The sequence below is a fragment of the Ambystoma mexicanum genome, chromosome 1p (assembly GCF_040938575.1).
Source record: "Ambystoma mexicanum isolate Mex_15411 chromosome 1p, UKY_AmexF1_1, whole genome shotgun sequence".
NCBI lineage: Eukaryota > Metazoa > Chordata > Amphibia > Caudata > Ambystomatidae > Ambystoma > Ambystoma mexicanum.
The window spans coordinates 1,263,392,080-1,263,415,279 of record NC_090921.1 but is presented as its reverse complement, the minus strand read 5'-3'; the positions used below and the strand labels follow the sequence as shown (position 1 = coordinate 1,263,415,279).

Sequence of the window (23,200 nt, the reverse complement as noted above, 5' to 3'; positions counted from 1 at the left end):
GAGCAGCAGTACACATACTTTCATGTCCATATCCACTAGAAACCTTATAGATACCTTTGTTTTATGGTGGGAGGCACTTACTACCAGTTAGCAGTGTTCCCATTTGGCCTCACTTCGGCGCTGAGTGTATTCATGAAGGTCATGGTAGTGGCTGTGGCTCATCAGCACCTGAAGAAGGTTCCCTACCTCAGCAATGGGATCCTTTGGGCCAGATCAAAAGATGAGCCCCTTCAGGACCTGGGGGCAACATGCACTGCCATACACAAATGTGCTTCTCTATTAATCTGTGGAAGTCCTTTATAGCCCTCTCAAAACTTGTATAGTTTATTACGGTGGTCTTAGATACAGAGCAATGCATGATTTATCCTCCCCCAGAGAGACTGACAAGTATTCAGACCACAGTAGCCCTGTCCGTCTGAAAGGGGGACTCCTGGCTGGGGTTTACTCGAAGATGTTAGGACTTATGTGTCCTACAATTGTATAGTCCCTCAAGCAAAACCGCAGATACATTCGCTACTGCGAAGCCAGTGATCTCAGTTAGTCTAGTGAGTCTATTGAGTAAGGTTTCCTCCCAATCCCTTCATTGTTCCTGCCTGAGTTCTTATTTTGGTACTAACGTTTCTCAACGTGGCTCAGTTTGATTATTTGCAATCGTGCGCCTTAATGCGCCTTTGTTTTAAAGTGCATTATCTTATAGATATAGCATTTCAGAGTTGCATGCCCTCCCCAGTTCAATTTCTTTTCTTTAAAGTTTGCTAAGGACATGATTACCCTCCCTTTTAAACCCTCATTATTACCAGAGGTAGTCTCAAAGCTCCACCTCCTACAAAGAGTCAATTTACTGGTCTTCCTCCCTCCACCTCACTTTTTCAAGATGGGTGGAGAGACCCCACAGGCTAGATCATACAATATCTTTAAAGTTTTACCTTTGAAGAACTAAGGAGTTCCCTCAAGATGCCAATTTCTTTGTTCTCTTTGTTAAAACATATTACTAGACAGCCACTGAGAGGTTCCTGAAGTAATACATGCTCATTCAACAAGACGTCCTGAAGCCACTTCGACCTTGCATAGAGTTGTCCCTATCTTGGACATCTGTCGGGCAGCTACTTGGGCATCTGTCCACTCACTCCTTAACCAAACACTATCATTTAGATCGCTTGGGTGGCGAGGATTTCATGGTGACCTCCTGGCCAGGCGTTGGTAGTCTTTCAAAAGATAAGGAATCTGTGGACGGAGAGCATTCATTAGATGAAGAAATTACTTACCTTCAGTAATGTTCATTCAGGCAGACACATTCATCTTCCCAGGGTACCACATCACCCTCCTGCCTTCCCCTCTAAGTTTAATTCCTCTAGTTGGAAATGTTTCAGAGTTACTGGAATAGTTTTTTGTCAGAATTATCCTGTTCCTTGATGATGAAAACCTGAGTATATGCACGTGGCATCATTCCATCATGAGATGGACCTGAGGCGATAACAGAGCTGACCTCTATGCAGTGTCACCTGGTGGTTGAAGAAAAGAAAATCTACACTTGACAGTGTCAGGAGGATATTTCAAAATATGAGGAATCTGTGACAAGGATTACAATATTGATTTTAAAGACCATTACCAAAGATAATTAATTTGTCCTTACTTCCAACTTTAAATATAGGGATTAAAATACTCCCATCTCAAAAGCTTCTCTGGAGCTGTAATGATGGCTCTAGATAAGTAACAGCCTCTGTATTTTTAGTGCTCAAAGTCTGAAGAGGAAGCTCTGCCCAATTGGAATCTGGAAAGACGCAGACCATTTGTTTCTGGTACGTCCAGGTTATCAACTATAACAGAGCTTTATTCCTGCAATATGGTTATCACCTGCTGAGATAGTTCCTTGCTTGTCCTGGTGGCATCTTAATTGGTGCTAACCTGCTGACTCTTATGTTGTAGCATTTACAGTGCTGAAGTTAATTCAGTTGCTGACTGTTAAGAGACGTATCGGTTAGCAACAGCCAGCTAACAACATCCAGAATCCATATGTTCAAGGCTACTTCTGAAAATGACTGGATGAACTCACACATATCCTTTATTTGTGGATTGTAGAAGTCTATTACTCAAGTCCATAATTGTTGCCTTTTGTATTCTAGGAAGTGCCCCAACCTGCCAGCTAGTGTTCTCATTCTAATTGAAGACTTTCTCACTGATTCTAGGATAACTGATCAGCACCTGTTTTCTGGGCCCTGACAGAAACACAGGTGTCTCCTTCTAAACATCTACAGTGTGTGTTGGCCCACCAGCCTGACTCCATTAGCTACCTCGTTCATATGAACAAGCTCACAACAGGTGAACGTGTATGTGTGTCTGTAAGGAAGCGGCTGTGGCACTGATGCTGGAGCACAGATGCCCATTACCCACTAGCTCTCTTAATAGGAATCCCCACCATGTGTTTGTGTGAAAGTATCACTGACTCTGGAACAGAAGTGCCTTCATTTTCTTCCGCTCATAACGAGAATCTGTGCTGATGGTGTGTAAGAATGCATTGTGAGTGACTCTGAAAATGGGTACCACCAGTCTCCTTCACGCTCATTATGAATTACGGCATATGGTGTGTGTGTCGGGAGGGGAGTACAGTTGGTATGACTTAGAGGAACTGGTGCACCTCCGTTTCCTTCCCTCCCATTATAAACCTCTGCTGAGAGTGTATGGGGATGCAGATCCATCAACTATGAGAGGCTGCTGTGCTTCAGTGTCTTTCCTTCGCAGTAAGAACCACCATGCATGGTAGTTCAAAGCTCTTTCACTCTTAGTCAGAATCAGATCCAGGTCTTCGAAAGGGTGTTTTGGGAATCACAGCATCTCCAATGGCAGGACTTGCAGAATGTTAGTGGTATGAGTCAGTAATTCCACTTACACATGAGTTGATCAAATGCAATTAAGTGCAGAGAGAGATTACAGACACATGAATATGTCTCACTATTTTGTCTCTTTTGCAGATTTGCTGATGATTCCTCCTCTACCTTGATCTCTAGCAAGCCTGTGAGCAGCCTGTATCACAACTGGCCGAAGTCTCCTCAGCCTGTTCCAAAGCATCCCAAAAGCGTCGACTTTGATATCCGCCCTGCTCTGAGACGAGCACCAAGTCCATCGATTCTGTCCACCGAGCACAAGATTAACCCCATGCCACGTCCTTCTTCCTTACCCATTTTGCCTTCTGCCCCAGTCTACACCGGAGTATATGACCTAAGAGGGTCTCCCACATCAGGAGGCGATTCCTTCCCTACCTTCTCATCTGGGAGTCGCTCCCTCTCTCCCACACACTTCTTGCCTCCTCCAACGGACAAATCTTTTGCTGCTAAGCCTCTGCACTTCTGGACAAAGTTTGATGTGGCTGACTTTCTGGAGTACCTGAACCTGGGAGAGCACCGGGAACACTTTATGGACAATGAGATCGACGGGAGTCACATGCCTTCCCTCACCAAGGAGGACTACATCGACTTGGGAGTCACTAGGGTTGGCCATCGAATGAACATCGACCGTGCTCTCAAATTCTTCCTAGAAAGGTGATTGCAAAAGTCTGTTCACAGATCATCCCACACACACCCAAAGTCCTCTCCCTAGCAGATTTTTAACGCATCTTACAGGAGGAGTCCTTTTTGAATGTACAATACATTTAAAAAATTGAGAACTCAATGATATTTTAAAAGAAATGCACAGGTTTTAATTAAGATCGACACACCAGCTTCTCAATCAGCTAAGGGGATAGAGGAATTCTGATGCAGTGCAAGGTGGGGGAGGAAAGTGTGGGTGGAGCTGTCACTGGCATTCATAGTTTAGCACTGGCAGAGCGTATCAGGGTTTCTTGGAGCTTCATACCCACTGCAGATCGAGTTCAAATCAGAATTAATTAGTGCAACACTTCGTTCCTTTTCTATATCAATCTTAACAAAGCAGCCTCATGATAGAATTACTTTCCAGGGCTACATCCATCAAAGTGCATACCTTCTGCTGCTAGGCTTGGGGTTCAAGGGTCATCTGCTCAGAATGCAAACGTCCTCTACCTTCACTGGGCAAGAGCCACCTGAACCAAGGCTGTCTCACATTAGACCATTGTTGTGCCAGGTTCGTTATAATACAGGTAGTTTAATGAAGGCCTTTTCTCATGGCCCAGATTCATAATAAAGGCAGTTTATGGTGGAACTGCTTCCATGGGTGGGTTTCATCGGGCTGTCTCCTGCTAACTCTACCTCCTTGGATTCAGATTATTCAGAATGCAACCGTACCCAGCAACGTTTGACTCATTAAGCTTGACCAATCAGAATGAAGGCATTCTGTATCTAGGCCTACTTGCTTGGCAAGCAGGGACATTTTAGGCGTGCTTCCTTGTGGCAGATCCACAAGAGTGAACGCCGTTCACACCTAGGTTTCGTACCCCTGCCATCATTTTCCCGATGTTAGTAGGTCTAATAATGGCATTGTTGGGCACGTTCAATATACCATATGGCAACTTCTTGGAAGAGGGGTGACCCGAGATGGCAGAAAAATATCATTGCAAAGGTCAGGGGGGCTGTATTGGCTGCATTGGAGTAGCAGTGGTACAATTAAAAGGTAATGGATAAGCAGGTGGAGCCAAGGAGGGTTTTGTTGCTTGCTCAGTTTGAGAGTTTATGCAACCTATGCTGTTTTATCAGTGCAGCACACTGGGCAGTTAATGCAGCTTCTTGTGACATACACTGTTCTTTTTATATGAACAAGGTCACATACTGCAAAACAGGACGAATAAGTAGAGATCTGAGATGTGTACAAAAGGAGTGGTAAAAAGAAAGAAATGTAATGTGAGAAGACAGCCCCAACCAAACTTTAGTCCTACTGCTGACAGGAAAACAGTGCAGCTGCCAGATGCCAGTAGAGTTTGTTCAATCGTCACTAGCCTAGAGTCGAAAATATGAAGTATAAAAAAACGAAACTAAGAATTCTTAAAACTCTTAATTGAATAATGATTTTGAAAAACCCATTCCAAGAACCAACCACTTTGCAACACTGCCCAGGGTAATACAAACCCTACTGTGGAAGCAGAATGAACAAGCTTACAATACGATTCGGGCACCTAACGTCCCCTTTTGTTTATCTACCTACAATCCAGAGTTATTGGTTCCATGTTAGTATGGACAATAGCAAAAACTTTGAGTTGTAGGGAGTTGCAATCAACCTGACACCTACAGGAGCACACACTGAGCAGGCCTTGCAAGTAACAGGATCATTGTTTCAAAACGCACTGTCGTGGACCTCATGTAAGACGGGCGAGGGAGCTGGATCCCCCTTTCTGTGGCCTTGTTGATTAGTGCCAAAGCATTGCAAGGGGCTAGTCTTAGGAGGTTGTCAACCACCCTGGGCCCTATGGTGCACACACAGTTGTAACCCTCCAAATCCTCTTGAATTATTGAATTAGGTGAGCTCTCCTCTGTGTGTGTGCCTCACCTATTGGTGGTTAGAGCTTTGCAGCTAGAGGAACTAATGGTAGCATGCCAGTAGGCAGGCTCATTGTTCCGCAAGTGGTGCTATACCAAGAGCTGATTTGCAAAACCAGTATAGGCAGTGGCAGGTAGGGTGCAGTGGGGCTTGTCCAACGTGGGCCATTGCATATCCCTCAGAATGCAAGAGGTAACAGTTTATTCAGCAACTATATGCACCTGATGCGTAAAGCAGATGCAGGCATGAAAGCAAACACGTGGCAACTCTCTGAGGGTTCACAGTTGCAAATAAAATCTGGACGTTATAGAGACACACGAGGCAGTGCCCAGGATTTACTTCGTAAACCCCCTCTGTCCATGTAGAACGGCAGCATGCCAAATGGGACACAACACACAGGGCATTTACTAGATACCCATATAGCCATTCACCGACATCAGAGGAACAGTGCTGGCAAATACATGCCGTCCCAACAGAGAGGCGCAGCTCAGGGCAAAAAGGGGGACAGTAGATAGACAGGGTTACTGAGGAAGAATGTATTTATTTAATAGTGTACTTATTTGAATTTCTAAAGTACCTTCGCATAAGCAGTGTGCAAATTTACAAAAGGGTGGTAACAATTATAATACATGAGCAAGGAAAGAGGGCACACAACAGAAAATGACGTTGTTGTAACGGGGAGAAGCACGATGTTGTGTTTCACGAGGCGATCGCAAAGAATCAAGAATGGGGGCTGATCATCCCCAATGTCTGTGAGTGAGATCAGAAAATGAGCAACACTGGGATTGAGCATAAGGGCCCGAGGAAGGCTAGCAGAAAGAGAGAAGAGGACGGAAGGGGAGAAAAGACAGGGACCAGAAAGGGGAACATGTAAATACAATCCAAAGGTATCGAAACTGAGGTTAGGCAAGGAAGGAGAGTCAATTGGGAGCAGCCAGAAGGGGAGACGTATGAGAAGGCAGCAGGAGCAAACATATAGGAGGGAGAGAAGAGTTAAAGAAAGAGTTAATTGAAGAAAGAATAGCAGGAAGATTACAAAAGACCTGACAAGCAACAGTAAAGACTGGGAAAGATATCACTTGCAGAACCCTTGGAATAGGTTGAATTGTGCAGATGTAATACAGTTAAAAGCAGCAGGAATGGGAATTAGAAGACGAATGAGAGGTGCAAGAGACTGCAGGATTGAAAGTAATACCTAGATTATTAGCATAAGAGGAGAGGGAAAGAGAATCGGAGCAAAACAGATACATGGGTGAAGGATAATAATGTGCAGGGAAGAGCATTCTTTCAGTTGAAGATGAATTGAGGTGAAGAGACTGTGCAGGCATCCGGAGCTTAATAACATAAGAACAGAGATCGAAATGTGAAGTTGATAAGTGAAGCAAGGGACCAAAGCAAAGATTTAAGAGTCATCAGCATAGAAATGACATAAAAGCCAGGATGATGGAAGAGAGAGGAGTATTGTTGAGGGACGACAGTAATGGGCCAAGAGCTCAGCCTTGGGAGACAGTGACATTAGAGTAAGAGCACAGGAGCAATTTCCACCCCAAGACACAGATCAGGAGTGATTGTAAAGATGGGAAGAAAAGCCTGAGAGAACAGAGCCAGAAATGAAAAGAGAAGAGCATATAATAGAGCGATCCACTGTATCTTAGGTCAGAGGCCAGTCTTGGGGGATAAGGAGAAAAGACTACAACAGTTATTAGAAGAAATAGGGGGACACCATGAATGCTCCTTCACCTGTAAGGGGCATTAGGCTATATGGCTCACTGAACAATAGACAATGCCCTGATATGTAAAATGCCTCAACTTAAATTGACATTAGCTGCCTTGATCACCCAAAAATCTACTCTTCCTGTAAACGAATGTATAAATTCTCCTTTAAAAGCATCCCACTACCTTGCGGCCAATACCCCTCACACTGTCTTAACCTTATGCTGAAGCTTCTTCTAACTAAACTCCTTCATCCTCCTCCTCCTCTTCTTCACATTGTATTGCCTCCTTTCCCGGGCTCGCAGCCATGAGCTAGAGTGTCTGTACAAGGGGAAGCCTACATTATTTTCTCACTTTCCTTCTCCAAAACCATTAAACTTAATTGAACGAACCTTGACCAAATCGTTGGCGACATTCGTGCCATTAAAAAAACACAGAGAATATATCTACTGTGACTGGCTATGTGCCTCGGCCTACAGCTGAGTTTCCCAGGCACCTCAGATAGAGTAATAAAGAAATTACATTTCTAAAGATTAAAATGTGTGGCCAAGAATTCGTGAAAAATGCAAGGGTTTTAAATTCAATGTATTTGTACACCCAGCACTGTACCACAACATACTGAGTGAGTGGGATCATGTTAGCATGGTTCTCCACAACACCGGCTAAAAATAATTGAAGACATGAAGGCTGACAACTTACTTGCTAAAATGCCAACAAGGCCTACAAAACATTTCTGTTTCCTTATTGCCTTCTCAACAACTGATATTTGTCCACAGGGGCAGTCCCAATGTTTACCACATGGCCCTTTCCCACTTGAGCTCAAGGCCATATTTTTCTCAAGTGATCGCATTGACCTCACTGCTCTCTTCCCTGTCTGCTCCCCAAAAAGATCAGAGGAGAAAATGCTAACATGTATTCCCTTGCTTTTTTCCTGCTATCAAATAACTCTTGTGGATTTTTACCCCCCTTGCCATCCTTTGCTTTGCAATAATACCCCATTCTTTCCAATGCCTGCACCGTTAGTGCGTCTGCCAATCAATAGGAATGCCTGTCACATCCTTCTCTTTTCCTCAGGCCCCTAAGACATTTTTACAACACCCCCAGCACCTGCTACTCTGACTGGAACTATTGAAAAGTTTCTCCCTCACAATCATCTTCATTGACTCAATTCTTTAGCACTGAACTGAGGGATTTTCAGGGTCTCCCCTTGACAGTAAATCACACACAGAAAAGACGAGAACATGAAACAATTGCCAAAGAAATTTGTTTGTTTGTTTGTTTGTTTGTTTATTTGGTAATGTGCACCAAGCCCTTAGGTAGACGGGCGCAAGATAAACAAGAAATCTTAAAACTTAGTTACAGTTCAAAGGTAGCAATACATAGAGCGGTGATTGCAATAGGAACAAAATACAAGGTACAAGATACATTACATACAAAGCAATGGTCTTTGAAAGTCAAGGAAGCATTGTCATGAGTATCAGTATATGCACACCCACATATACACATATGTGTAAACCACCTTACATGTCTACCTTGTCATATGTCCACATTGCATACAAACATGACAGAGCAGACGACTATGCGTGCATAGTTAGCCAGGCTACGGTGTAGTTAGGTGGAATCAAAAGGGTGGGGCTGGAAAGATAGGAATATAGTTCATTAGGTGTCATTAGTGTGTAGCCAATTGAGTATCTTATGTCTGAATTTAAGGTAGGGTTGTTCTAGTCTGAGGTCAACTGGTAATTTGTTCCAACATTGTGCCGATTTAACAGGGAAGCTAGATCCTCCTGCTGTCGAGCATTTGAACCTAGGGATCTCCAGAATATGTGAGTTGGCAGATCTTGTAGGGCGGGTAGTGGTTCTCCTAGTAATTTTATCCATTAGGTATGGAGGTGCTAGGTTATTCAAGTATTTGGAGGTGAGGGATGCTGTTTTGAGGAGAATTCTGTCCGTTATTTTCAGCCAGTTTACCTCTTTCCTGAATTTGGTTATATGCTCTCTGTAGGGGATGTTCAGTGCTGCCCTCAGGGCATTGTTCTGCAGTCTTTGAATTTTGTCTGTGATATATTTGTTAGCTCCTGAGTACAGGGCATTACAGTAATCTAATCTTGACATAATAAGAGCATTGGCTAGTGTGGTGCAGCTCGCTCTCGAGAGGTATGCTCTGGAGGCTCTGATAAATTTGCAAGTGTACGTTGTGGATGAGGCAAGGGAGTTGACTTGCTTTTTAAGAGTGAGGGAGGAGTCCAGGTAGAATCCTAAGGTTTTAACTACAGACATCACCTTGATCGGGTTGTTATCAATGTTAAAGGATGTGTAGTTTGGGCTAAGTTTTTGAATATTGGCTTCAGAGCCTAGGATTAGTAACTCCGATTTTTCGTCATTCAGGCAGAGGCCATGGGATTCCATCCATACCTGAATGAGGGTGTATATTTTGTTGACCAAGGCTGAGTCTGCCTCAAAGTTGCCCGAAAGGGGTATGAGGATCTGTGTGTCATCCGCATAATTAGTGTAGGTGACACCCAGTCTATCAAAATGGTCAAACAGAGGCTTGTTGAAGATATTATACATGGTGGGGGATACGCAGGAGCCTTGTGGGACCCCGCAGGTGATATTGATAGGGTCAGCAGAGGCTGAGATAGAGAAGACTCTCATGGTTCTGTTAGCTAAGAAGGATTGGACCCAAGCTATAGCATCATTAGTGAAGTTGGCGGCAGATTGAAGATGATCGCATAACACTACATAGTCCACCAAGTCGAACACTGCCGACAAGTCCAATAGGAGTAGCAAGGCTATTTTTCCATTATCCTTTGATTCTTCAATTTGTGTCTTAAGGTCTAGGAGCGCTGTGTCAGTACCGTGGAGAGGGCGGAAGCCCGATTGTCATGAGCCAAGTAGGTGGTTGGCCTCCAGATAGTCCTGAATTTGTATGCAAGCAGCTCTATAGATTTTAAGAAGAAATGGTACAGTGGGGATGGGTCTGTAATTAGTAGGGATAGTGGGGTCCAGAGTTTATTTTTTAAGTAATGGTAGAACCCAGGATTCTTTAAGGTTAGCTGGTACTGTGTTCGTTTTAAATGAGGAGTTTATCAACTTGTAGATAAATGGGGCTAGGTCTCTAGCTGCATCCTTTATAATCTGTGCTGGGCACGGGTCGCTTTACAATTGGAAGGTTTGAGGGAGAGTATTATTTTTTCTGTTTCAGTTATGGAGATGGTCTTGAATCTAAAAGGTGTGGTTGTCCTAGTCGCCGAAGGTTGACTGGTTTGTTGGTCAGTGAGTGATAGTGAGGCCTTATTTTAGCAATTTTGTTTTGTAGGGACAGAATTTTATTCGATAGAGCATTTTGTATGTTAGTACACCAGACTTGTCCTTTGGGGCATTGTCTATCGGTTGGATTGGAGATTCTAGTTCACGGAGGATAGAGAATAATTCTTTAGTGTTGGATTTAGCTTTCTCAATCCTATCATTGAAGGTGTTCTTTTTAGCTTTAGTTATTTCTTTTTTGTACATTTTTGCAAATTCCGCTAGGTTATTTTTGTTATTTTCAGAGGGAGAGTGGCACCAGATAGCCTGGAGTTTCCTTTTTTGTGATCTTAAGGATTTAAATTGGGGGGTGAACCAGGCATTCAGGTGCGCTATTTGTATAGCTTTGCGCAGTTTGACAGGAGCAATCATGTCCAGTGCCTTTGTCATAGCATTGTTGAAGGTATTTACCAATGCGTCAGGGTTGTTGTTATTTTCCATTCCAGAGATGGCAGGGAGGAGAAGAGGGATAAGTTTTTCAGCAGTAATATCCTTCTTATTTCTGGTATGGAGAGGTGGTGCCATGTTATTAGGCTTAGGGCTAAGGAGATCTAATGCGGCGGAGAAATTCATTAAGTAATGATCTGTCCAGGATTGTGGGACAATATCGGTAATGTTAATGTTGCAGTTTAGTTCAGATACCCAGTCAAGGGTCCTTCTTTTGATATGTGTTGGTGAGAGGACTTTTTGCGTAAAACCGTAGTGGTTTAGTAAGGTGGCAATAGATTCAACATGTTTGTTGTCCGTATCATTAAAGCCTAGATTGAAATCTCCCAACAGTAGTGTTTGAGAGTGATCTTTGGTGTTGTCGGCTAGAAGACTAGTTAGAACATCTTCGAAGGTGCCTAGCGGCCCAGGGGTCTATATATCAAGTGGATAGTTAGAGTACGGTTGTTAGATAGGGGCAATTTGGCAGTTAGTGCTTCACAAGATGTGAAGGGAGCTAAGGTGGCAAGTCTAATAGGGTGGATGGTTTTGAAAATGATGGCTAGGCTACCACCGCTGGCATTAGGCCGTTCCACTCTAATGATTTGGTATGAGATTTGGTCCTGCGGCCTCATGTAGCCAAGTCTCAGTTACAGCCAGTAGATCGAGATTGTCATTGTTTAAGATGTCTGCAATTTCACTAGCATGGGCTACCATAGATCTGAAATTTATGAGGGACCCTGTTAGCATTAGGGTATTATCAGGGTAGGCAGTTGGCAAAGGTTTATGGTAAAGGGTGTCTCGGTAAGTGTGATTTTTGGGGGGAGTTTGGTCAGTGGTATTGGTATTTTGTGTTGGTGTAGAGGAGGGGTTCATAGAGCGGGTGATAGTTTGATTGTTGGCGTTATTAGGGAGGTTTCCATAGGGTTCATGGATAGGAGACAATCTAGACCTAAGTCTCAGGTTTATATCCTTAGGGGGGTTTGTCATAGTGACAGTAGCCATAATGGTTATGGTGTCACAGGTAAGTAGTGTCATCAGGGCTAGTTTAGTCAAATAGGCAGAAGTCATCGTCAAACTATGCTGAGGACATACTACATCTAAGTGATTGATTTAATGTAGATAGAGGGGGACTTCAGTGCTATACCCAACAGATGCTAGTTATGGTTGGTTCACATCTGGGCTAGTCAAATGCAAAAACACACATAGGCTAAATGCAATTGTGGCGCAGGGCCCATCTAGGCTAGTCAATGCAAAAACACACATAGGCTAAATGCAGTTGTGGCGCAGGGCCCATCTAGGCTAGTCAATGCAAAAACACACATAGGCTAAATGCAATTGTGGCGCAGGGCCCATCTAGGCTAGTCAATGCAAAAACACACATAGGCTAAATGCAGTTGTGGCTCAGGGCCCATCTAGGCTAGTCAATGCAAAAACACACATCGGCTCAATGCAATTGTGGCGCAGGACACTTTAGGCTAGTCAATGCAAAAACACACATAGGCTAAATGCATTTGTGGCGCAGGACACTTTAGGCTAGTCAATGCAAAAACACACATAGGCTAAATGCAGTTGTGGCGCAGGGCCATCTAGGATAGTCAATGCAAAAGCACAAATAGGCACAAATGTAAAGTTCCCAAAGGTACAGACAGACGTATTTATTTATAGCATTTATGTAACGCCCAAACCCAGGGGCATCACAGCGTTTGCATATAGGCATGAAATAACAAAGTGAAGAGTCATAAATGTCAGCCAGCTTGTCACAAGGTTCTGGTGGCTGAGAGTGGCAGTGGGTACCGCCATAAATGATGAAGGTTAGTCGTATTTATCGAACAGCCATATTTTCACTAGTTTCTTGAAAGTTTGGTAGGAGGGTTCGTTTCTGATATAGGACGGTAATGAGTCCCAGAGAGTATGGGCAGTAACACAGAAATTAACGCCTGCTGCTCTGGGATGTTTAAAGCGTGGAGTAACCAGTGAAATGTGGTTGAAAGAGTGCAGGGAGCGCGCTTGATGGCTCTCCCGATACTGTTATTTTGATAGAGGAGGGCTTCTTTATAGATGCAACTGTGGGTAATAGATAGTTGATAAAGGCTTTGATAGACAGCCATTGAGCCTATCTGCGTGCTGCAGAGATATGGTCAGATTGATGGAGCCCCAGTGCTTTATTTTGGAGGAGTTGAAGCTTGGCGAAGTTGGAAGCCAACGTGCTATTGAGGAGGGTGTTGCAGTAATCCAGTTTACTGAGTATAAGGGCTCTGGCGAGCATGAGACAGTTATTGGGCCAGAGAAAATGTATACTTAGGGCGATGAGTTTGGAAGTATAGGCAGTCGAGGAGGCAACGGCATTGGTGTGCTTAGTCATGGTTAGCTCTGCATCAAGGTGAACCCCTTGGGTTTTACCTGCATGAAGACTGATATTGTGGGGCCATCAATGGGGAAGGAGGAGTAAGCTAGCTCAAGGGATTTGAGGCGGTGGGGGGGAGCCCACGATGAGTAGCTCTGTGATATCGTCGTTCAGGCAGATGTTGTGGTTAGCCATCCATTTCTGAATGGAGCTGTATACATTATTTATTGTGTCAGAATCTGCATGGTGATTGCCAGGGAGGGGTATAAGGATTTGAGTGTCGTCTGCAGAGTTGGTACAGAAGATGCTGAGTAAGTCCAGAATGTCAAATAGAGGTTTGGTGTAGGTGTTGTAGAAAGTGGGAGAAAGGCAAGAGCCTTGAGGCACACCGAAAGGGACTGGGATGGGGTCAGCTGCAGTGTTATCTAAGAAGATTCCAGAGGTCCATTCACTAAGAAAGGATTTGATCTAGCTAACAGCATCTGTGGAAAAGTGGAACTGGGAGCTAAGGTGCAGGCAGAGAGTGTCATGGTCCACCAGATCAAAGGCTGTGGAAAGGCGAAGGAGGAGGATGACTAGATTACCTGAGTCATGGATGCTGTCAAGTTGCATTGTCAAGTCAAGTAGAGCTGTTTCACTACTGTGTTTTGGGCGGAAGCCCGACTGTCTGGCTCCCAAAAGTGGGTGATGCTCGAGGAATTGTTGAATTTGCAGGTAAGCTGTGCAGCCCAATTTTTTTGTACGAAGGGAACAGTGGTGATGTGGCGGTAGTTAGTAGGCAGGGAGGGGGTACAGTGATGTTTTTTTGAGCAGGGGGGTAACTCAGGCCGTTTTGATACTGATTGTAATTGTACTGGTCTTGAAGGGTGTGTTCACAAACACAGTGATGATCAGGGTCACTTTGGTGGCACAGAGCTTCACAATATGTGCTGGGCAGGAGTATCCCTTACAATTGTATGGTTTTAAAGTCTGGTTGACATGCTGGACAATGGTTCGGCTAAGTTGAAAGGGGGAGAACAGTGCAGGCGGGGGAGGGTTAGGGTGGCCATGGATGTTAGGGGAGTGCGAGGCAGAGGTTTGGCAGCTAGAAGTGTTTTCGTGGCATTCATTTTAATGCATGGTAGGTCAATCTTGTTCGATAGAGCATCCTGGATAATAGTTTTGTCAGATCTGGTCTCTGTGTTGGAGGGGACTCGGTTTTCAAGTTCTCTTAGGATAGCGAATACTTCTTTAGAATTGGAGCTGGCATTGGAGATTCTGGTATCGTAGGAGATTGCTTTGTGCGAGATAACGATTTCTTGTAAATGGTGATGGTGAGGCGACATGAAAAAGGACTGATAACATAATGTAACCTTAAAATAATTATTCAGGAGAAATTATTGCAAAAGCAATTAGTAAAACATATACACGTAAGTGATTCAAAAAGAAGAAATCTAGAAGCAATAGTTGAGAAAGAATTAAAAAAGAGAAACAGGTTTACATGGCAATCCTGAAACGTTTTTACTGCTACCACCCAGCATGTTTCCTTCTTACCCAATCTCTCTCCAAAGTATTTTCCTTGTAATCTCTCTGCTGTCGACCCATACACCCAGAATTTTCTTACATAGAAAGTGTTGCCTGCTGATGTCACTTACAAAAGTCCTTTTTCAATTGACAACGCCCCCTGTTCTCTGTTCCATGCATGTTGGCACTACCAAAAAAATTCCCAGTTCCACTAAGTGGGTGATTAGGGGTTTGGTAATACCTCCAAACTCATCTACCGTTACTGTACGCCATAAGCGTGTGGTAATGGGAAAGGTCTGCATGATTTAGAGTAATGTGAGCCCTTCTGTTCTTCCTCCTTGTGTATTCCATAGGGCTCCTTTGGGGACGTGCAGCATTCCCACCACTTGCGATAATGTTTTTGTGTGGAGCTTTTCTCTGCACAAAAGGAAGCAGAAAAACAGGAGCTCGGCAAAGTGGTCAGACATGAAGTATTTAGACATGCTGCATGTTTACCACTCCTGGCAAACTTTTAATCAGGCCTTACGTGTTCCAAGTAAAAACGAAAAGAATGTGTGTTGCTCTGCCTTTCTATTGAGCAAGAAGAGAAATCCTTCTCCCAGCTTGAACAAGCCCAGCGTCTTATTCTTTACAATTCCTGCAGCCTTTATGGCAAGACTGTTCCCAGTACTTGAGACAACCCTTGAAATCTCCTTCACTGTGAAAGAGACGCAGTGGCCGCATCATATTTGGCAATCCGAGTGAACATGATGTCATTCGTCACCGACTGCAAAACAAACACACTGGCATTTGGCGCACCCTTTCATCCCTTGCCCATGGTCACAATGGCTTGATTGTTGTATATTAAAATTAACCGTTGCGATATGTAGCATTAGGTTCCATGGTGTGAGTGTCTCTAGCAATGGGGAAATGCTCTAAATATACCACAAGTGGGCCTTCCATTGCTATCCCTGTAGCCAGCCCTTCCCTTGCGAACCAGTGACCCTCACAGTTATTTCCAACATCCACTGCTCACAACAAATGTGTGCCACTCCATGTGTGAATGCATGATGCCAACTAGAACACAACTGTTATTCTGCCAATCGTACCCTTTGTCTTAACATGTGCCAATACGTCCCACTGTCCCTTTAAAACCTCCACAAAAGTCCTAAGCAAATCCTGTTCCTCAACATCTTTCCTCCTCATAAACAAAGGGTTCTCCAAATAATGCATGGCTTGTGCTGATCTTTCCAGGACCTCCAATGCCCATTAGAAGATGGCGATACCTGTGACGGGCCTGCCATATTGATGGAAGGACTAGTCAACTCAAAGGTTAAACAGAAACAATCAAATAGGATGGATTTCTTCTCCCCTGCTAAACTCCAGACCCCTCCAGAGATGTACAGTACCAGCCCTGCTCCCAGAGTTACAGTAGCATTAGTGGACAAAGCAGACCACGAATGGGAGCGATGAAAACATGTATGGCCAGCACAGCACACACATATGACATGCTCTCAGGCTGTGCGGGCCTCAAACCTATCTTTGGCAGGAGCATGCAGTAATTAGTACCTCTGTGTTGGTACACTCCATGCTTTGCATGCATTTTTCCGCATTGCACCAGCCCTGATGCTTCGTGTCCTAGAAACCTCAGCAGCCACTTCTACTCCGACCCATGAGAGCAATAACAGATTCCGTAGTACCCCAAAAGTGAGCTACGTTTACCTATTATAAGGTCCCTGTGATGGCTGCCTGTTCAGAACGCATCCATTTTAAAACCCAATGCACAGCTCATTGCACTTAACGCCACTGGCCCATCTTTCCACAACAGATGCCTTAAATATGCTCCATTCCATAAGTCTCCATTGTACGCTCTGCAACAGTGTTTAATCCCTCATGTCTAAAAGCAGTAGCGGTAGGTCCTTGTGGAACTGCGTGCCACTTGGATTAGATAAATAATCTTCATAAACCAGCTTCGATCTGGTAACTAGGCAACACCACCCATCTGTAATCGCCACATCACAGAAGTAACACCAACGCCAAGAGGTGGCTTTTTGGTGAGCGCAATACTTTTAGAAATCACATTTAACATTCCAAAAACCAAGAGAGGAGACACAACCAGCTTGTCCTTTCCACATGCACATTGCCATGAATATGGGAGTAGGTGTGGCCCCCAAATGTATACCTTTTGAGCATTGGCTGAAGGACAAGGAGGCAGGCTTTGCGTCTTAATTTCATGCGAGCTCGGGTGACCCAGGCAATAAAACCAGTCCTACCCCTGAATGGAATTGTTTCGTATCAAGGTCTACATGACTAGAGTATTAGGATATGTCTTCACAGAACCAGGAAGGGTTGGATTAGGGCCCCCGTGTGTGGCATCGAGTCGAGGAAGGTTGACAAAGTCTGTTGCTTTGGATCTTCCAAAGCCATCAATATGGGGTCTAATGAACATTTGTGGTTACCTTCTTGGAAAAGTAGATGGTCCGATTCTGGCTGGGGCAAGTGATACAAAAACTCCTTAAACAGACTTGCCTTCAGAGGTCTCTTAAAGGATAGCAGGGTGGGCAGGTGCCATGGGGTTCAAGGCATTCATTCCATAATTGCGGGCACGGTTCTCCTATGGTTCTATCCCATAGTTCCTGCTGTGGAATCCAAGTTGGGTAATCTGTTTATCTTGCCTGACCTTTTGATTTCGTGGGGCAGGGGAGTATTGGCGGTCTTGTTTCCACAGGTATTGTGTTGTGCCTTTGCCTCCAGAATGATTTGTATTTCTCAGGAGCATTCGCAGACATGTGATCTTACAGAATGAAAAAATAACGTAAACATTTTTAACTAAACCTTTTTAACGAAGAAAATACTGAATGTTTTATTTTTATTATTTGCCCCCCCCCACACCCGTTTCCCTTAGTTTATAATCCCAACCCAACCCCCTACCCACCCATTTTAACCCCATACCCCACCCCATATATACATTTTAAATATTCGATTTTTTTTGTTAAAAATGTTTAGTTATAATTGTTGTTCGTTATTTTCCATTCGTTAAAATCACTGCATACCTTAGCAGACACGTCAGAGAAGGACTGCCCCATCATGAACACACACAGGGATGGGGGACAGTTTTGCTGCCATTTCTGTAAGCACCATCGCAGACACAGGAGGACACAAGCCTTGCTAGAGCATTCCCCGGGAGCACGAGCAGAGAGCAGGAGGTCAGCCCACCTTCTTCATTACTAAAATCATTATACATGTGTGGCTCCATGTCCCGCTAGCGTGTGGGGCCCAGTCCTGCTGCTTCATGCCTATGACGCATTAGTTCACTTGAAGGTAACAGTCAGCCGTGAGGCTTGTGTCCTCATGAGAATGATCTTTCAGGCTGCTTCATTTCTAAGAAAGATTAACAGACGTAAGAGGGGAAGGGGGGGGGGGCAGGCTGGTCTATTTCTTCTTTCCTCAGGAACATTTGAAGACATATAGTAGAGGCTATTAGCGCTCCTCCCCTTTCATTATGAGGATTAGAAAGACACCTGCTGCTTCTTTCCCAAAGAGCTTTAGTGGACAAAGGTAAGTAGCCTGGGCCAGTAGCACACCCATCGCAAATAAAGCAGGCCTGTTTTCTGTATGTGGACCCATCTTTGGACAGCCATGATGGTCTGTTGCAACATCAGAGCTAGCTGCATCTTTTTCCCCCACAGATCTATGTTTGGCTATGGGCAATGGAAGCCTATTCCAACAAAATGATACAGTGGAAGGGTGTGTGAAGCTGAGATCTAGAGGACGGTTGCAGAGATATTTTGAAAAGAAGTAGGATTCTTGGAGTGTTCCTTCCATTCTCTTACCTCTTTCCTGGCACCACATGCCATCATGTATCAGCCACATCTGACTTTTAAACTCACTTCTCACACACAACCTTTTGCTAAACTGATTTAATGGCGTGGTAAAGTTATAGGGGCCAGAGTGTTAGCACATTGACTGGAATTTCGCTTGGGGAAAAGCCTCCAGGGGGGCACAGGGCATTACACCTGCATCACTCTCCCCATCTCATCCCGCCCATCTCATTGTATCATCAGCTGCCAAAGACAGGAGATTACTGAAACTGTGCAAACACTCCCCAAAGGAGCGCAGGAGGGGAGCACTGTGGGAGCGGAGACCAGACTCAGTGGAGCATAGAGCAGAAGACATGTGCCTGGTCAATCACAGGTGCTATAATGCACCCAACTCAATGCAACATGCGTCTTAGGAAACTTTGTTCTGCATACTAACTCAACAACGTGTTTTGAAGATGACCTTGCTTTGCACCCCTTCCAACTCAACTCCACCTTCTTCAGAGAGGACTTGTACCATTCCCCACACCGATGCCATTCTCTTCTCAGAGGACCTGCTTGTATTCAGCTGACAGAAGAACTGTGTGGGACTTTCACACAGCACGTCACTTGCTACATATGGCGATTGATTGGGTGACTGATTCCTAATGTAACTGGATTGGGGATATTTTCATACTCACAGAGAGATATGTTTTAGCCACTGTTTCATGACATCCAATCAAGGAACTGCAGAAATACCAATTCATTTTAGGCCAGGCGCTGTGTAAATGAACCCAGCATGGCAGTGTACTTGAAGAGTGACGGCTCAAAAAGCTACAAAGCAGCAGTGGAGCAAGAGTGAGGCCTCCTGGGTAACACGTCTGCAGCTATCCTTCGGACACTGTCTCTGTGAGACCAGGCTGCAGGATGTGACGTGACACCTGCCCTGATGCCTTGCAATGCTCTCTGCTCATGTGTACCCCCGCCCCTCTCCAGTCACACTCTCACACCCTTTCCTTTGGTGTTCCTCCTGTGTACCAGCTGATTCCTGACAGAGGTGAGGGTAGGGAAGGAGATCAGCTTTGGTTCACTCTCGGTCTCATGATGTCAGGAATATGAGCCGTAACGTTCTTTGGGAGCTGTGTATTGCCCACTCCCTATTCTCTCCTCTAGCCGTTAATCCCTCTCAACCCCCCCCCCCAACAATCTCACACACCTGTAAAGCACGGTGTATATAAGGGCTCGCCACGTCACTGCTCACTTGTTCCCACCTCCCCTTTCTGGGAGGGGCGGTTATGTTAGACAAAAAATATGTATACAAAAAAACCCAGAGGAATGTCTTCCAAATGTCTGAGGGCATAGAAACATGTTCAAAAAGGAGGCCGGATCCAGAGTGCATTGTTTTGGTTCTCATCTTCCTCACTCCAGGCAAGGGGCATGTGCATACTGTGTATCCTTCTGGGCAGAGTGCTGCTGATTTCTTCACTATAGATTGGGTGTTTTGACCTATAGAGAGGACACATCCTAAAATCATTTTTGGTAAACTATCCATCTCTTCACCTTCCAGCTGGCAGTTCATATGCTGGTGCGGGCCACAGTACACGTGACAGGCAGAGTCAGCGATTGAGCGGTTTGGTTGTGAGGGGAACCTCAGAAGATTGAACCAGTGTTTGTTGACTGGAACAGGCTGGGGCAACTTGCAGGGGAACCACTACAAAAGGTGCTGTGACTGTAACCCCTTAACCGCTCACTGCACACCCAACTTCCTCACACTTGTCAACTTCAGGACTGTAATTCATAGTAGCCCAAACATTTGCTTACAGTTCCCATAGTACAATGGCCCTCATTACAGTTTCGCCAGTATTCTGACGGAATTACCAGTGGGATACCGGCGAAACTGCTTTACCACCTCCGCCGCCTGATATGGTATTACTGGGATATTATGATTGGCGAAGACGCCGGTAAGTTCCCATTCTATGGGTCCAATAGGACTCCATGGGAGGGGATTGCCAGAATTACTGGCACCAGCAGTACCAGTAATTCCGGCAAATGTTTGCCGGTAGGGACCTGAACTGCCAGCAGGCCAGGCCTGCTGGTAGTTCACTGCTCCTACCAGCAAACTTGTGTTTCCCCGGTCCGGACAAAATGCTGGTGCCTGTATTACCGGCATTCTTTCTGGACCAAGGTCCTTGTAATGAGATTAGGCAAACAAGCACCTCATGCACAACATCAAACCTTGTCTCAGCTGCTGCAGCTAACACTACATCCGCTTCAATGCATTATGTGAGTGATGTGACATCAAAGCTGATACAAAGGCTTGGAACTTACATTCATGCCAGCGGCATGTACCAAGGGAATGTGAAAAATGTTTGAGAGAACTGTATCTCCAATCCCAGTGATACTTCACGCACCATACACCCACTCCCTTCTTACTTGGATTCTGAGAGAGACCTTGTTACTTTGGGATGGGAAGTCATGTACCTGCCACCTGTGATCATGAACTGCTTCACTGATGCTCCAGTAGGAAGAGCAGCACACACCGAGAGAGGAGTGCAGGGAGATGAGAATCATAAGAATGTCAATGTCAGGCCTGGATGCAAGGTTGTTTTCTGTTTTGGGGGAATGTTTACTTGTGGATCTTGCTGTATTAGGGGAGTGTTCCTGCCTCCCTCCTTCCCTCTACTTCTGAGAGTACAGAAGGAACCAACTGTCCAGTAGCTGGAACCTGCTGTTGCCCCTCATGGAGGAGGTGTGCCATGATTGCGGGTTGGGAAATGGACCGTTGGTGGAGTTTTGAATACTGGTGCCAGGGATATGAACCTTTTGTGGAAAGCATGCTTATGCTGTGTCCTTTGAGGACATCTGTCGCAGATATAGGTAGGATTGCAGAGTGTGCTGGTCCGTCCTGGGGTATTGCGCTGTTAATGTTTCTGGGATTCCTGGTAGCAGCATTCAAGTTTGGGACTGGAGGCGGGAGGGGATATAAGAGGGAGGGAGCAAGGTGCTGGTGGGAACCAGATGCAGAACTGGTTCTTATTCAGCAAATAATATAAAGCGCTGTATCTGGGCAGATGGAACTGGGCAGACTTTTGAAGGGCATGTGTCTCCGCTCCTCCACCACCTGGCATGATTGTTTGACACATTCATGGACAGCCAGGATGCTCAGCCTATCTCCCCACCCCCCGCTGAGCTGTGGCCCAGATGGAAGAGGCGTATAACCTGCACAGATGCCTTTGGTTCACCCACTGTGATTTGGCTGGGGGCACGCATGGCCTAAGCCACACATTTTGAAAGGCTTTTAGTGGGGCAGGGCAAAACTGGCAGCCCCATTGAAAGCAGGTTAAAAGAAACCACACTGCGGCCTTTGCATCATGCTTGTGCACTGGAAATTGAAGGGGTGGAGTAGTCTCCAGTTCAGCATCTGGATATGCTGTCCCCTCCAAGTGAGTTTTTTCTCAGGATGATATTAACTTAAAGACGTGGGTAGATGCAGAGAGTGGAGTCGAAGTGTGGCAGGTTCAGGAACCTCTGAAAGAAAATCGTGCCTGTAATGTGGCAAAGCCAGAGACTACTCCCGGGAGTGGCACGTGGGAGACATGTATCTGAAAGGTTTGCCAGTTCCATGCCGACTCATCACTGTTAAAAAAAAAATGTGTCATGGTTTGAATGTTATGGTACGCACCAGCTGCTGTTGCCTGTATGTCTCTACAAGAAATGCCATATCTGGGCGCATACGTGGCCAGAGACACTCTGACTCTATTGTCGACTTAATTTAAAATGACTTAGATGAGTGAACACCTCCGTCTCCCACCTTCTCCTTCTGGAGAGCTCATACTGTGCAGCTGCTGGACTCTACAGTCCAGTGATGAGGTGGGAGGGGGGCCGTCACGGTGGCCGCATCTCCTTGGGCACGAATCCCCTTTCGGTAATGGGGCAGAGTGGCATAGGGTCAAAGTGTCTTCTTGGGCATGCATTCTCCCTCTGGATCCTGGGTAGCAGAGGTGTGAGTATCGAGAGCCATCACATGCACCCCTGGGGTGGAATAATTAACGTGTATCCCTCCTATTAAATGCAGTTACCCCCAGAATCTAATATTGGAAAGAGTGGGCTTCACAGGGAAGAATACAGCAAGGAAAGGAATGCCCTAGAGGTCAATAACTGGATCTGCCATGGATTGGGAGAGGGGCTGGAAGCTAGACTTCCCTTTCAGTTACTGTAATGTAGGGCGGGGGTCGTTTCAGAGCTGGAGAACATTGTTTTTTTGATGTCCAAGATGGGCAGTGAGAGTGTGCACATTTGGTAACTACCAGCCACGCCCAGGGCTTGGTGATCCGCTCGTTAGTCACACCTCGATTAAACAGGAGGTACTGTTTGCCAAAATCTCAGCACTTAGTGAAAAGTGCCAAAATCGTACATGTGAAAATTAATGCATTTTCTCTTTCTCAATATATAAATATATATATAGATCTATATATATATATAAAGAAAAAAGTGTCTGCGTTTGTGTGAATCCTTTAATCCTCTTGTTCTAGGAGTGTGATCTTTTCACAAGGGGTGATTTAACCATACCATGCAGCAACAGAGTGTTGAGCGGTCCTTGCTCACCATTCACTGGGCTCCAGAAAATTAGGAAGAGAACCGAGAAGGTCTAGTATTGCAGAGGAAGCACATGTGTTTTACATCACTA

General features: G+C 45.1%; 1 protein-coding gene across 1 annotated transcript in view; it reads left to right on the top strand.

Annotated features, from left to right (window-relative positions):
* Positions 1-22,980, top strand: part of SHANK1 (SH3 and multiple ankyrin repeat domains 1) — a 2,604,687-nt gene extending 2,581,707 nt beyond the window's left edge. Inside the window, exon 25 of the mRNA XM_069605116.1 lies at positions 2,970-22,980. Coding sequence (XP_069461217.1) covers positions 2,970-3,540 — 571 coding nt within the window. The 3' untranslated portion in view covers positions 3,541-22,980. The remainder of the gene's footprint in view (positions 1-2,969) is intronic.
* The last annotated feature ends 220 nt before the right edge of the window (positions 22,981-23,200 follow it).